The sequence below is a fragment of the Trachymyrmex cornetzi genome, unplaced genomic scaffold, assembly GCF_001594075.2.
Source record: "Trachymyrmex cornetzi isolate Tcor2-1 unplaced genomic scaffold, Tcor1.1 scaffold579, whole genome shotgun sequence".
NCBI lineage: Eukaryota > Metazoa > Arthropoda > Insecta > Hymenoptera > Formicidae > Trachymyrmex > Trachymyrmex cornetzi.
Window position 1 is genome coordinate 175,892 of NW_017299892.1, and position 15,894 is coordinate 191,785.

The 15,894-nt window shown below is 31.9% G+C and overlaps 2 protein-coding genes across 2 annotated transcripts; one reads left to right on the plus strand and one right to left on the minus strand.

Annotated features, from left to right (window-relative positions):
* The first annotated feature begins 738 nt into the window (after positions 1–738).
* Pex16 (peroxisomal biogenesis factor 16) lies at positions 739–7,111 on the plus strand. The gene is made up of 10 exons (XM_018515401.1): positions 739–1,053; positions 1,138–1,384; positions 2,425–2,698; positions 2,977–3,080; positions 3,160–3,386; positions 5,294–5,370; positions 5,594–5,835; positions 6,144–6,368; positions 6,593–6,788; positions 6,909–7,111. Exons 1-10 carry the CDS (start codon positions 927–929, stop codon positions 7,059–7,061), a joined length of 1,872 nt encoding a protein of 623 aa, XP_018370903.1. The 5' UTR covers positions 739–926; the 3' UTR covers positions 7,062–7,111.
* Positions 7,112–7,899: 788 nt separating this feature from the next.
* Positions 7,900–14,598, minus strand: ZnT63C (solute carrier family 30 member 1). The gene is made up of 8 exons (XM_018515419.1): positions 14,469–14,598; positions 12,399–12,590; positions 11,828–12,050; positions 10,615–10,876; positions 10,413–10,530; positions 10,095–10,310; positions 9,611–9,721; positions 7,900–8,229 (listed from the first exon to the last, which is right to left on the minus strand). Exons 2-8 carry the CDS (start codon positions 12,573–12,575, stop codon positions 8,020–8,022), a joined length of 1,317 nt encoding a protein of 438 aa, XP_018370921.1. The 5' UTR covers positions 12,576–12,590; positions 14,469–14,598; the 3' UTR covers positions 7,900–8,019.
* Positions 14,599–15,894: the final 1,296 nt, after the last annotated feature.

Sequence of the window (15,894 nt, forward strand, 5' to 3'; positions counted from 1 at the left end):
TCTCTCTCTCTCTCTCTCTCTCTCTCTCTCTCTCTCTCTCTCTCTCTCTCCAATGTCCAAATATGTATTCATTTCATCCTACAGATGAATATATAATTGTCACACCTCAATGAGATTTGACAAATTTCAAATTAACGAGTGTTTTTTAAATTTCTTTTCGGGTGAAGAGAGAATGGTCGCGTTTAGCAGACTCAATTGTTGTGAAGCAGATCCGTGAGCACTCGCTGCTATTGGTGTATTCTTCTAGATCATCCAATAGCAGCGAACGCTCATGGATCCGCTCCGCAACAGTTGAGTCTGCTGAACGCGACCAATGTAAGACGCTTTTATGCCCATTTCCACCAATGTAGATTAACTTTAATCTCGGTTCAACTTACTCTTCGTCTTTTTCTAATCTTTAGAACTAGAAAAAGACAAAGAGTAAGTTGAACCGAGATTAAAGTTGATCTGCGTTGGTGGAAACGGACCTTAGTCCTTCCTTTTGATCTTTTGGCAATTCTTTACGCTGAATATTTCATTGGTTAGTTTCTCTAAATGGCTGCGTTCAGCGAACTCACCAGTTGAGTGAGCGCTCGCTGCTATTGATGTATTCTTCCAGATCTAAAATACTGATTGGATGATCCAAAAGAATACACCAATAACAGCGAGCGCTCACTCAACTGTAAAGTCCGCTAAACGCAGTTATTTATGGATAAGCCTTTAAGAAAGTTTATAAAATAGAGATCGATTGCGCTCAAAACCAGCGATTCACATTGGACGAAGAAAATCGAATTTAAAATCGAAATTGAGTTCGACCTTCAGAATCAAACATGGCACAACCCTAGTGTTCAACGCAATAATTTACTTTCTTATAATGAGATAAGCAGAATTAAACATTTAATGTCTATTTTTCGCTGTAAAAAAATCTAAAATAACGTAACAACGAGATGGCGAACCGTGTTAATTTTACGTTAAACAACCTGTTGACATCGTACAAGAATTGGGTCGTAGCGAATCCGCAATTATTGACAGATATCGAGGCTACTGTCAGATGTTTATCGTATTTTAGTTTTGGTTAGAAAACGAGTCGTCGAACTTTCTTGTTACGCGTTCCACCACGTATACGTCACTAAGCACTAAAATGTATGTTCTTTGCAGGACAATTGCGCAATTCGACCTTGGCCGTGGAATTGATTTATTCCATGCCAAATCTGATAGTGCTCTGCAACGATTTGCTTATGTACAGCAGCAAACGCCAGCACTTAAAAATACCTCAGTTCGACTCGAAGATTAAAATTTGGTTAACTGTGGTGGAGTACACTGAGACCTTTCTCGAGGTGTCAGCTAAGAAGTTATGGGGGCCAAAAGGAAAATGGCTAATAATCGTAATTATACAATTATTTAAGTAAGTATTGGGCCATTCTTTCATTTTGCCGATAAACTAATAGCGAATTCAGTCACTTATATTACAGTTATTATGTTCATTTCTACTGACAAATGTAAATCTTGTTTTACTGACTCTTTGGCTGGTATTCATAGTCTGTTCTTATTTTAAACTGTCTTAAGTAATATCTTAAATCGCTAATGCAGCCTTCTGATTGGTTTGTGACTTCTTAAAACTGTACTTAACATGGTCTTGAATATAAGATCTGACTAAGAATATCGGCCTTTGTCTTTTTTCTAATTCGTAAAACTGAAAAAAAAGATACAAAGTTAAACCAAGATTAAAGTTAATCTAAATTAATAGAAATATGCAAAGCCTGGTTACATCAATGTAAAATTAACTTTAATCTCAGTTCACAATTTATTCTTTATCTTTTTCTAATTCTAGGAATTAAAAAGAGATAAACAGAGCAAGTTAAACCAAAATTAAACTTGTAGGACCAGTTAACTGTTCTACCTTTTGATAAATTTTACTCATTAGGTAAGTAACAAATTACCCAATCACATGTATATTGCCAGATTTACCTAATGGGTAAAATTTACCGAAAAGTGGAACAACTGGACCTTAATCTTACATTGATGGAACTGGATCTGTTTTTTTTTTATTCTGTACTAGACACTAGACTGAAACTATTTTCTTACTTCAACCAAATATCAAATTACATATATATTTTACTTTGAGTTCCAAGAATGTATATTAATTCAACTCTAAAAAACAGATCTTTATATTACATATTAAAATTGAGCTGTCATGAAATTAGTAAAGTTAAATGTAAAAACATATAAATATTAAAAAATTAAGTATCCAATAATGATATATCGCATCATTTAACAGAATTTGCATTATTTACTAATATTATTTCATTATCAAAATTAATTATATTATACCTCTACATTTTTAGATATTTTATATAAACCAGCCTTTAATGTGTGCTAATCCAGTATAATGCAGACGACAAAATTCATTGAGTCTCCTTGTTGACCAACATTTATACTTCCTAGGTCTATATTGCGACTGCTATTAATTTATGTATATAAGGAACGTGTAACGAAAAGCCCAGCGACACCGCCTCTTAACAGAGAGAAATTCAATAAAATCGACAATGTGCAATTGAAGGAAGGCTTTATGCTGAAAAGATCAGGCACTGTTGTTAGAAGTGTAAAGTATTCGACTCCTATAGAATTACGAACGTGGAAAGCTTTGCCTCCTGTCACAGACGAGAATGAGAATCTAACTAAAAACCAGAAATCTGATACATATCTTAAACTAGCTGAGGTTAGTTAAAGAATATAGTATTATCATGTGATTAATGATAAGTTTTAATATAATAAAAAAATGTATCTCAATTTATATGGAATGTTCAAAATATATGTCATGGGTGAAGTTGCTGTACAATGTCAGCATTGCCCAGGCATGTCAGCATTGCACAACCCAATTGCATTGTGCAATCCTGACATCACTCAGGCAATGCCGACATTGCATACCATGCGGATTTCGCATTTAATATACTAATGTAAAAAAAAGACGCATGTAACAAAATATTTAACTTCTAGAGTCTTTATGTGACAAAGCCACTGCTTCATCTAGGATGTATGTACATTACTAGCCAAAACCGTTGGCCACCGTGGATATTATCACTTATTATCGATATAGCCAGGTACGCAGCATATTGAACTATTATACGTAATTGATAAATTGTGATATTTTATGTAATCAAATTGTTATTGTTTATGCAGTTTAAATGTCTTCAATCGTTGCACCCAAAAAGCATTATTAAGTAAAGAGGAGGAAGAAGAGCTCGTGCGTCGAAGATTGAGTTTACTGTTGTACATTTTGAGATCGCCGTTTTATGATAAGTACAGCTGTAATAAAATAGATACACTGCTTGATACGATATCTAGCTCCGTGCCTCTTGCCAAGTATTTGACAAGTGCTGTTAAAAAGAATTTACCGTATATGCAAAATACGTATTTTTACATGTGGTCGCGCTAACTCACTGATATAAGCTCGCTACGAGAAATGCATAAATTAAATTTTTAAATACGAAAGCAGCATAATCTAAGCATTCCAATTTACTATTAATTGGAAGATTATCAAGAAAGAGATTTATATTATTTTTGTATTTTTCTCTATTATATATTGTTCTGGGATGTATTTAAGTGATGGTATTTATGATTGTTCAGTATATTTTATTTCATTAATTTATAAAAATAAATTATATAATTATATAAATTATATAAGATTACAAAGAAAAGTCTTTTTTTCCTTCAATAGTTATTAATTCGCTTTGATTAATTTATTAGTGTTCTGATTACCTCTAACACGTAAGCATAAAGCGAAAAGGATTCCTCGAGTATTTCAACGAATTCTCCCAATTACAATTTTTCTCCTATTACAATTTTACACAATTTGAATAATTTTATCACATGATTGATAAATGACTTTAATGTATTCTTTTTTTTTTATTTTTATCAAGCTGAATTTTTTTAAAGACTAAACGATTTAATAAATTCAGTTTAATAAATTTTGATGCTAAAACAGACTATATATCAGTTTTTTGTGACTCACTTATAATGATTCTGTGTTATAACATCCATCGCTCATGTAACAATCCTTTTATCGTAAATATCAGATAGGACAAATTGTTATATCACCATTTGTGGTACAATATTTTTTTACAACAATGTATTTCAATACATAATATTGAATGAGATCAGCGATGCGTGATTCTGCTCATACCAGTAACTCCTATTTATTGACCTTCATTGTTTAATTGTCAATTAAATTGGGATGACCTTCTCTCCGCGTCAAATAAATGTTTCAATCCTCTGGGAAGACCGCTGAGTACTATTACTAGTACGCACGTGCCATGGATTATTACACGTAATTATGATCGGAAGCAATTTGCTTGTTTATTTTTTTCACGTAGTATCAGATATTTTACACGCGATAATTCTGGAAAGCCCACCGAGTGTCGTTTCTAGCGCGCCGTGAAAGGTCATGTATTATATCTCGTCCAGTTGGATGCACAAGTTAATATGTTCCCCTGAAAGTTATGAAAAACGGAAATGTACCGCTTTTCTCGCAACGCGCTGATGCATTTGTGTGTATATATGTACATATATATAAATCTCGTAAGTTGAATTCTGTATTTTATTTGTTGTGAATCAGTTTCGTTGACAAGAGTGTATACTATGTTTTAATTTATTCTCTCTTTGATCTCTGATTTTCAAGATGAATAACGTCTTGCTGTTCGTACTGTCATGCCAGCTATTGCAGCAAACGTTTGTTTTTGCACAGGGTATGTATTTTCTTGAATATATATACCGCTCTTTTGTCACAACAATGACACTACTAATAAGATCAAGTTTTCGAGAAAATGAGTCTGAATGTTTCAAAACATTAAAATTTTGTAATGACTTTGAAATGCAATTTTGGTGAAATAACTGGTTAAAAGGAATAAAAGTATGTTTTTCTCCTTTATGTTTTTAATCTTTTTCTGTAAGCAACTAAAAAAATGACAATTTTTTTAGTTGGATCGTTGTAACAGATAAGCGATATTATTGCTATAAAACTTGAAAAATGTGAAATATTAATGATAAGCTACAAAATTTAATAAATAATAAAAAATAACATAGAGATAATGAAAAAATTATTAATTGCGTGAAAAATATTAATGATATACCTGAAAGATTTAAAGTTATTTAAATGGTATCAAAGAATTTGTAAATAGAAAAACAGACTTCTTAATTTATAATGTATTTAATTATGTTATAAAATGTATTTAATTTTTATAATTTAATTTATAATATATTTAATTCCTAAATTACTATATCAATGTTTCCTAAATTCATTATGTTTTTATAGATGACGAATGTGCGTGCATTTCTGGAACTATCTGTCCCGAAGGCACTACTGGTGGCATTGACATCAGAGTAGTGACTCCGGTAATATTTCAGTTTATACTGAAAAAAAAATATTATAATGATAGAACTCATTTGAAATATTTGCATATATTTTTGCAGACAAATTAGAATTATTTATTTTATATATAAATTTTGTATGAAAAAAGTAAATTTATACATATTATTACATAAATATATTTAACGATCGTTGTATAGTATATCAATATAGTATTATATTAACTACTTCAATTTTATACTTTTATAGAACACAGGTTGCCCTACTGGATCTACATATTGCTGTGTAATCGACGATGATGACGATGATGACGACGTTCCTTGTGGTGTTCAAAGAATAGAATCGCAATCACTGGGACCAGGATTGGCACCTTACGGTGCATATCCTTGGATGGTGGCCATTATCAACATCCAAGGTTTTTATATCGGAGGAGGAGTGCTTATCAGTCCAACACGTGTTCTTACCGTCGCTCATAAGGTGGCACAGTATAGGTAAGTTAAAATGTAATATTAAATTATAAAATTAAATTTTTGAAGAATATGCGTCTTAGGTCCGATTACACTAACATTACTTTGACTTTAAGTGAGGCTTGAAACTCTATTTCTTCCTTTCTTTCGACTTTAAAGAGAGAAAATGAGATTTTAAGCCTCGCTAACGTAATGCTAAAGTAACGTTGGTGCAATCAGACCTTACAATATCTTTTTATAAACTTTCAAAGAGGATAATTTCTAAAACTATAATACGATATAGATTTTTAATATCTTATTCTTCATGTATGTATATTAAAAATGTGTTACAGTGCTAACGAGATTAAGGCGAGATTAGGTGAGTGGAGTCTTGGATCTGAAGAAGAACCAACTACAGATATCGGCATCTCAAAAATTTCCGTGATAAGTAATTATAATTCGCAAAATCTCCAGAACGATATAGCAGTACTTAGTCTAAGGTCGCCTGCTCCTATTGCAAGTAATCCTAACATTAATACGGCATGCTTGTCATCTACATCAATTCCATCGGGAACAAAGTACGTACAATGGATATATTCGGTCTAAAATTACTTTCAATTCTGTCTACGTTTGAATTCCCTTCTATCAACAAAATGCGTAATGATCTAATTTCTATTTTATATTGCAAATATATTAATTTTTGTATTATATCATTTTGTTAAATGTCGAAATGTCCCTCTATATATAATTTGATAATAAATACGTTGCGATTATCTAATATTTTATTTTCAATATTTTGAAGGTGTTTGATGTCAGGCTGGGGAAAAAATGACTTTAATAACGGACAGATACAAGATATTCTAAAAGAGGTAGCTTTACCCGTATTGAGTAAGGCGGGATGCCAAACGGCCCTTCGAAGGACCAGACTAGGAGCCAACTTTGTTCTGCACAGCAGTTTCATGTGCGCAGGAGGGGGAACGGAAGCAGACGCATGCACTGTAAGAAATATAACATATTGTCTCTTGCAAAGTAATAAATATTGCATAGCAATCAGATCACGAAGTTATTTTTCCATAATTTAACGTATCCATTAATAACACCATGAATTTTCTTTAAAGGGCGATGGTGGTTCACCGTTGGTATGTCCAACAAGTAGCGGTCAGTATATAGTTGCTGGGCTGGTGACATGGGGAATAGGTTGCGGAAATACAGGAGTTCCTGGTGTATACACTGACGTGTCCTATTTCTATAATTGGATCAAACAACAATGACGTAATTCAGCACAGTATCTTAAAAAAATTAAATAAAACTATATATAATATTCGTCACATCAAATTAAATTTTGTAAAAAAATTTGTAATAAATTATTAATGTATATCAATATAAAATATCTTTCAAAATAATTGTCACAGCACTTCTCGCAGGTATTGTATAAGTATTATACAGGGAAAAGCAATTAATACACGTCTGGTAATTTTCTTTTATAATTGCTTAAATCTATAAGAAATACATAAAAAATATACAGACTTAACATTTAAGAATTATATGGAGGAAAGAATACATAAACATAACGAAGAGATTTGGTACTCTTGCGTCCTATCTTATAGATTACGTATTACAATCAATGCAATAAAAATTACATATAAATAAAGAGCTTTGTAAAGTGGGATTTTTATAATACCGCACTGTCAAATCAATATACAAATGAGATTTAAAAAATACTTAACTTAGATAACATATTTTATGCGATAAATTATGCATCAGTCGCAAAATCTTCTAATTTTGAAATTTTTTTTCTAAGAAATTTATAGTAAAAATTCGAAATTTTATTATTTATATCCGAGCATATAGAGCGTATAGAACATCATATAACGTAATATATTTGGTATTAATATGCCTTTGGGTTTTAATTTTTTATCATGTATCTTAATCATTTACTCTAAGTAAATTGATGGCAAAGATGAAAAACTGACAGATTTCGATATTCGCCAAACTATTTCAGAAAGGAGGAAAAATTTTTAAATAAATTTTAATTTGTAAGATTTCATGAATATATTAATTTATCAATTATAAGCAATTGCTATAATATGTCATTCAACCACTGCCATCAACTGTGATATTAATGAATTTTATGTAGATACATATTTATTGTATATTTGTACAATAAATCATGACGCATCTCGCGTATTTTACTATGGAGGTAGATATATTTGATAATGCAATGAGAGTTCAGACAGTTGGTGCATTAACGTGAGTGTGAGGAACTTGGACGGAGTGAAATGATGTTGGATGCGAAGCGGGCAGTGATAACAAGTGTCCGCGTTCCATTTCATTCACTTCTTGCTGCTCTGTTCCTCCTATAGAGCCTGTCGAACGTGCCAAGCTATTACGCTGTCTGCACATGTACGGTGTCTCTCCAGGTGAAGGAGTCTCACGACCCTGTATTATATAAGTTATTGTCTATATAAATCTTTACAAATCCTTATCAGTAAGGTTAATGAACAAGAACAAAATGTGAAAGAAATTAATTTTTACGATTTACAAGAGACGTTTGTCACAACATGTATTAATAAATACTAGAGTTGGGTAAGTTAACTTTTTTTTAAACTAAGTTAAGTTAAAGTTAACAATCTTGAAAATTTAACTTAGTTAAGATACAAGTTAATTTATAATTAAATTAATTGAATTAAAAGTTAAGTTAATAAAAAAAAGTATTATAATTAAAAAGTTAAAAGTTAAATGTTTGTTTTTACTTTTTAAGTTCATTTCCAGTCTTACAACTAAGTAACGGAAATGACAAATATATACTTCATTTAGAAAATACTCTATATTTTATTTACGTGTTTTGTTTATACTTATTTTCTAAAGTTTAGTATATAAGATTCAACTATGAATACTGGCATGTGGTATGACTAAAGCTTCAGACACAATACGAGGGAATAGCGGTAGAAGTAATAAGAAATAATAGATTTCAACCTATCAAAAACTAGATACATTGAAATACACGGTTTCTGACAGATTGAAATCTGGGGGTCGATTGTGTAATTTAAAATGAAGTGGAAATTACAAAAGTGAGCAAATTCACTAGAATATTTATAATTTCATTGGTCAACACCTAGTAAATTTGCTCACTTTTGCAATTTTCACCTCATTTTAAGTTATCACTATTGCCGCGTATTAGGTCTGAAACTTGACTTCAAAGAATTAAATAAAAAATTAATAGTTACAGATAAAATGTAACTAAATAAAGTTAAAAAGTGAAAAGTTTAAAATGTAACTAAATTAAGTTAAAATTAATTAACTTTTTAACTTTTTAACTTAGCACTACCCAACCTTGATAAATACATATTAACAATTCTCTTTTATTTTGTTAGTCAAACACAAAATGTAAAGATAGAAGTTAACCTACAATTTTGATTTCGTATCGTTGATGATTGTATCGATCTTATTATAATCTGGTTTTGAATTTAGATTTAGATAAATAATGTGAATTGAATGCAAAACGGCTAGTTAACTTATCAAACAATTGAAGCAAATTCGTTGAAGCATACAAAAAATGCTTTTTTTCTTTCACAAACAAATATAACTGTACTTTCAAATGGATGAAGTAGAAAATTTAGGTTCCCAGATGTAGTAGACAAACTATCGCGATCTATAGTCGTATTTGATTCTGATTTTATTCCATCTAAGCTTTGTCCAAGGTACTTTGAACTGGGGTACACAGATGGAGCACTTATATCTCTTTCCATACTATACTAAGAAACCAAAGAATATACCGATGATGAATGCAAAGACACGAAATTTATGACACGGTACTTACTTGTTTGGAAGGACCACAGCATGTCGCGTGATTGCATGGCTTATCAGTCTTCGGACAATCCAACACGCAATCTTCCGTGGGAGTCTCTTTAATTTCGCTATTAGAATGATACTATAATGATAGAAAGATATTTTTAATAAAAATATTTAACAACAAAAATAATTCAAATTAGAGTCAATCATAAGACGTGATTGAAACGTCATTTATCTGTGAGTCGCAGATAGTTTGGTGAACATTCATCTTACGCATCATTAACTTTGAACAAAAGATCGTTAACTTCGCATTAAACGTACATGTGACTCACAGAGAGACTTTTTAATCATAACTTACAAACATAGATAGAAAACGTATTAAAAATATATTGCTCGGAATAACATTTTCACCTAGTTTTTTTACAAATTTTTTTGTCTAATTCTGTTTTATTTGGCGTACGTACGTGAACAGATTTTTTTTATAGTACTACTATATATGTGTATTTACTTACGTCAATAAATTCTGGTTGAATAGTCGTCGAGTGTATACCCTCGTTATGGAAAAATTCCTTAACTTGTTCGGCAATTTTCATATATTCTGAAAGATTTCTACATCTTATATGCGCACTAGCTATAATACGATCACCCGCCAATTGCCACACATGGAACTCATGTACAGCTAATACGCCATCTATGTTCTCCAACAAACGTTGCTGTATAGCATCGACCTGTATAAATAAATTTACAATTCAAATAATGTATATCATAAATATGTACCATGCACTTTAAAAATAAAAGTGTTATAGCATTATACAAGCCAACAATATTACCTGAATGTGTGTTGGCACAGTCTGCAATAGAATTAAAGCTGATTCTTGAAGTAACGGCCACACTGAACGCAGGATAAGAATGACTAATAAAAGCGACAATGCAGGATCAATGTAGAATCTAAGTAAAAAATTTTTTTAATTATATATTCAAAATTCTTCAGTATCTATATAGAATGTATAGGAATATGTAGTATATAATTACCTATACTTCCAATTCGTTAACCATACAATTAGAGCAGACACAATTACAATGACAGATCCCAACGCATCGGAAAGTACATGAAGAAATACCCCTCGCATATTCATCTGACTTGCATCATGCGAATGGCCATGCGCTCGTTTTACTTGGGGTGTCGAAGGTCTATAAGCTTCGTCATTTTCATTATCGTCTGTGCCTACCAAAGTGCTTAATCTGTTATGACTTCGAGATATACCATGCGAGTGGCCATGAGCACTTCCATGTTCTGCAATAATTGCACTTATAAGTATCTATTGATATAAAATCGATTACTTTTATCTTATAAGATATATAACGAAAAAATCGATTAATTAAATTAAATTTAATCTAAGAAATATTAATTGTTTTTCAAATATGTTATAAAATACATTAAATATGACAGATTATTCAGAGTTTCATGAAATGCAGTAAAATAATAAATTTTCCTTTTTAATATCATTAACATTCATTTTTTGAAATCGAATGTTTTTTAAATACTCTGTTACAGTTTGACATCAATAAGATAACAGATATTGATACTTTTCTTCCTTGACGAATTTTTAACATTTATATTATAGCTCGTACATTTCTCTCTCTTTGCAATCTCGAGATATAGATCCCGTAATTTTACAAAAATTTTATTTCTGTCTTATATTTGCAAAAGCTTTGTATTTTAAATATACTGATAATACATTTACTAACCATGTACATTTCATAATCAATTTTTCTTTATCTTAACTCTCAAAATAAAATCTTTCGAGCATATAATAAGATAACATCACAGCATTGAACAAAGAATCTTATAAGCAAACAGCAATTTTAATATACAATACTGTTATCCATAACCATTATTAAGTTATCACATGGTTAAATACGAAAGATGATAATTAAGTTGCGAAATACAAATAAAATGCTTTACAAAGATTATCTAACAGAAAGAGAAAGTAAAAATAGAAATTTCTGAATGAGTATTCTTCTGTACATTCTTCTAAATATTAATATACAAATATTTAATATAAGCAGTTTTTTTATGATTTTACACTTTTATATAATAACAGGACAACTTTAGAGAATCTTTAAAATAAGGATAAATATCTACATATCAAAAAAAATGTCATATTTATTTATATATTTTAAACAGTTTAAATTTTATCGAAAACAAATAAAAGTTGAGTTGTATGATACACGCTATACTCACCATGGAATAAACATAAACCTATCACATTCACCAGCAGACCAAGTCCCCCAACTCCAACCAACAGTTTAGCTTCATGTATCTCTTCTACCTCGATAAATCTTTTACATGCTTCTACAGTAATACTAAAACATAAAGCAACCAAAAACACGGCGTTCACTAAAGCTCCTAATACTTCAGCTCTGGCCCAACCAAATGTGTTTTTGGACCATTTCTTCGGTGACATCTACAACACCAAAAATTGTTTGTAAACAATCAACAATATTAAATATAATAAAATATTGGCAATAAAATTTTTCAACAAGAGATCTATTCTTTAAGTTTTTCCGTCTTTTCTCTTTTTATGTTGGGCTATGTTTATATTCTCACCTGAGTACCACCCAAGTATAATTTTACATATTTGTTGTTTACCGACTGGTAAACAAGAATAATATAATACCTGAGGAACACTCGGATGTGAAGTATATAAACTTATAAACATGTTTGTGAAGAGAAAAAGAGAAAAGATGAACCGTGCAAAAAAGTTGAGCTAAAAAGAAGAGATCTAAAATTCAAAACAAACTGCAGAACTTACCTTCACCGAAAGAAATGCTACCACTAAAGCGGCTACGTCTGACAACATATGAAAACTATCTGCTATTAAAGCCATTGAGTTGGTGACATAACCAACTACGATTTCGACTAAAAAAAATAAAGCTGTCAGCCATAACATTGTCAAAAGACGACATTTTTTTCCTGTATAACGACCCATGGTATCTGTGTAGATCTGAAAACATCAGAAAAATAAGTGTTTGCAGAATCATCATGTGCATTACCTCAAAATATTCTACGCAAGAAGCTTCTAATAATACACACTTATTTTTATAACTCTCTGAATCTATAGACGCAAGTATAAAGAACAACACGTAACAAATTGAATAATTTATTACAAACGCAAATGAATAAATGTTACTAGAAATTATCTTTCTTGTCACAAATATCATAATGTCAAATATCAAATTAACTGATAAAGACGAGAAAATAACGTCGGATACAGAAATTCGTTCTCTCAGTACTCAAAATATCGAAAACTGATGAAAAATTTATCACGATGCGAGAAATTTAATGAATTTTCTATTCACTTTTGCTTGCAAATGGTCTTTGTTTGTATTTATCACGCGAATTTCAGACGATTATTCGAGCGCGAGAAACGTCTCCGATATACACGGAAGGAATTCTCTTATCTGACGCTCTTACGATCGAGGACGAGGACGACGAGAGATCGCGCGCAGTGCACACGTGCGCTCCAAAAGTCATTATACACAGTAAAACAATTTTCTTATATCTATTTGCCATAAATCCGGTAATAGGGGGGAAAGGAAAAAAGGAAATGAATATGAGTCACAGCGGAACGGCAAGAAAAATACGTGATTCATCGCGCGGGGACGGAATAGACCCGTCTTTTTAGCTGAAACCGTTTGCAAATTCACCTTTTTTCCTTTCTTTCTCCAAAGTCGAGAGAAAAGAAGAAAAATTGAAACCGTGCAAGAAACAACAGGATTTAGCTAAAAACAACAGGGGGTCGATTGTACATCTTGAGACGAGATAAAAATTACAAAAGTGAGCAAATTTATTAGGTATTGATCAATTAAATTATGACTATTCTTCTAAATTTGTTCGCTTTTGTAATTTTCATCTCATTTTTAAGACGCAATTGACTTTCTATCTTAATCATGCGTTGCAAATCGAGGAACCTTTGATGTCACAGAAAAGACTACATTAAGTCTGTCCTTTTAACTGAACCTTTTCCACGGTACATCTTTTTTTTTTCTAAGAAAAAAGAAGGAAAGATGAAGTGCGTAAGAGGTTCATTTAAAAAGAAAAAGCCTAATCATGCGTTGCAAATCGAAGAATCTTTGAGGGTATCGATGGGATTATATTAAGTTTTTTTTTATCTAAAAACATCAGATGAACTCCACACTTCCAACGTGAAGAGAAAAGGAGGAAAGATGAACTGTGCGCAGAGAAGTTCAGCTAAAAAAAAAAACAGGTCTATTTTGCAGCGAAAGCTACCCGGTTTCTGGGTAAAAATTTTCGTAACCAAAAACGGGCTCTCGGGGATAATAGAAGAGCACTGACATTATCGTTTCAGTGATCCAATATGAATATCCGGACGTTCGGTCTGTAATGCGTAATTAATTAACAATCCTTCGAGCGTTTCGCAGATACATCTTGCAAAATGTAATCTATATGTGTACGGTATAAAGTATATAAGTTGTACGCGTACACACCCATACACATATTTTTACCAAACGAAAAGTGGTCGATATCAATGATCTCCGATTATCTCCAAAAGGTCGATCATGTAACTTTTTCTTTAGAGCGGAAAGCATGAAAAGTGAAAATTTCATATATATACATACGCCACACATACACACACATACCACGGAAAAAATGTTTACTTTGTACGTTTCCGCCCTTGGGAAAAAGTTCCATGCTCATTGACTCCCAGGACCCGTCAATCGACACTCCACAGGAATTTATTATCCATAGAATCGATGATGTCATCGTCAGCGTTCCGAGTCAGCGAGGAAGCCAAAAAAAAGTCGCAAGGGCGGTGAAAAAAAAAAAGAGAGAGAGAGAAGGTACCGCTTGCCGCACTTACCTTCGAGGGGAAAATTCGTCGCGCCCGTTCGCCGTCTTTGCCTTTCGCTGTTTGCCACCGATCGTTCGATTTATCAAGTGACCCTAATTGAACACGGCGCGTGAAGAACGTTCCTGGACATGTTCCGTCGAGCGATCACGCGTACGCACAAAGCGCATCGCTGGCAGGTACAGACAAGGCACACGACAAAGACTGGCAACGCACTGTAGCGCCCATGGCTAAACTGATTTTCTCTTTTCCACGCTACGATAAACAAGGCAGACGAAGACGCTGACCTGCGTTCGTAAAACTCCGTGAAGTCTGCGCTCCGCCGATCGACCAATCGCGCGGCGTCGTAGAGAGAATTGGATTTTTTGCGCATGCGCGGGGAACGCCACATCAGTGAAGCACCTAGCGTGAGTAAAAAGGGTATCATTGTGCGGCCGTATAAAATTATACATATAAAAATTTCTTCTTTAATTTATGAAAAATATATACTTATGCTCAGACATGTATACATAATTATACATACACGCGTCAATTAGGAAAAATTCAATAATTTACATTCAATAAAATACATAATTATACATACACGTGTCAATTATGAGAAATAATTGAGATATTCAATCATTTATATTTAAAAAAAAAAAGTGAGAGATAAATATATTGAAACGAAAAAAAAAATTAAAATTGAAATTGAAAAAATTCTAAATAAAATATATGACTCAAAGTAGACTCTTGCTTGTCCTACCTTTGTTCCAGTGCTGTTTTAATGCTGTTTTAACTACTAGGAACAAAACTATTATATTTTCATTCATAACTCTGTTCTTCTTGTTTACTTTAATTAATATACTATGTATTCTAATGTATACTTATTCTATTTTAATCCCGGTTTTATCCAGTATTAAGCTCGTGTTTTATCACTGTAACCTGACAGCAGATTGCCGGTAGAAATTGAGGAGAATCTACCATAATTAACTTAAATGGAGTAGTATTCTATAGATTTCATTTGGTGTTTGGTGGTAATCTGCCATCGTATCCGGTTAGCAAATTGTATTCTGTCGACAAAATTTCTAACAGATACTTCGCAAAAACTGTCTTTGATAGATGGCTATTTCGGCTTTCAACATTCCATTCTGCAAATATGAATTATTTCCAAATTTGTAAATTGTCCTATGTAAACCTGAAACAGTTTGTATACAAAGTTCTTAAAATTAATATATTTGTAATATTGCTCAGATTGTCAAGAACATTATGCCATGCGTTTCGAAAATAGATGTAAAATTCGTAGGAAGCAATATATATATATATATATAGCGAGAGTTGTATCTTTATTATTTCAAATATTTGTAGCACAGGCACAATACGTTCAACTTGTCGCTTCCGAATAAAATCGGAATCGATCATTATCAATCGGTCTAATCGTCAGACATATGTAATACCACAT

Excerpts from the sequence above, each read along its gene's own strand:
- Pex16 (XM_018515401.1), top strand. The coding sequence starts at position 927 with ATGGCGAACCGTGTTAATTTTACGTTAAACAACCTGTTGACATCGTAC. Across the intron at positions 3,081-3,159 it reads CTTATTATCGATATAGCCAG|TTTAAATGTCTTCAATCGTT; the intron begins GTACGCAGCATA and ends TTGTTTATGCAG. Across the intron at positions 6,369-6,592 it reads TCAATTCCATCGGGAACAAA|GTGTTTGATGTCAGGCTGGG; the intron begins GTACGTACAATG and ends AATATTTTGAAG.
- ZnT63C (XM_018515419.1), bottom strand. The coding sequence starts at position 12,575 with ATGGGTCGTTATACAGGAAAAAAATGTCGTCTTTTGACAATGTTATGG. Across the intron at positions 10,877-11,827 it reads AGGTTTATGTTTATTCCATG|AACATGGAAGTGCTCATGGC; the intron begins GTGAGTATAGCG and ends CAATTATTGCAG. Across the intron at positions 10,531-10,614 it reads TTAACGAATTGGAAGTATAG|ATTCTACATTGATCCTGCAT; the intron begins GTAATTATATAC and ends TTTTTTACTTAG.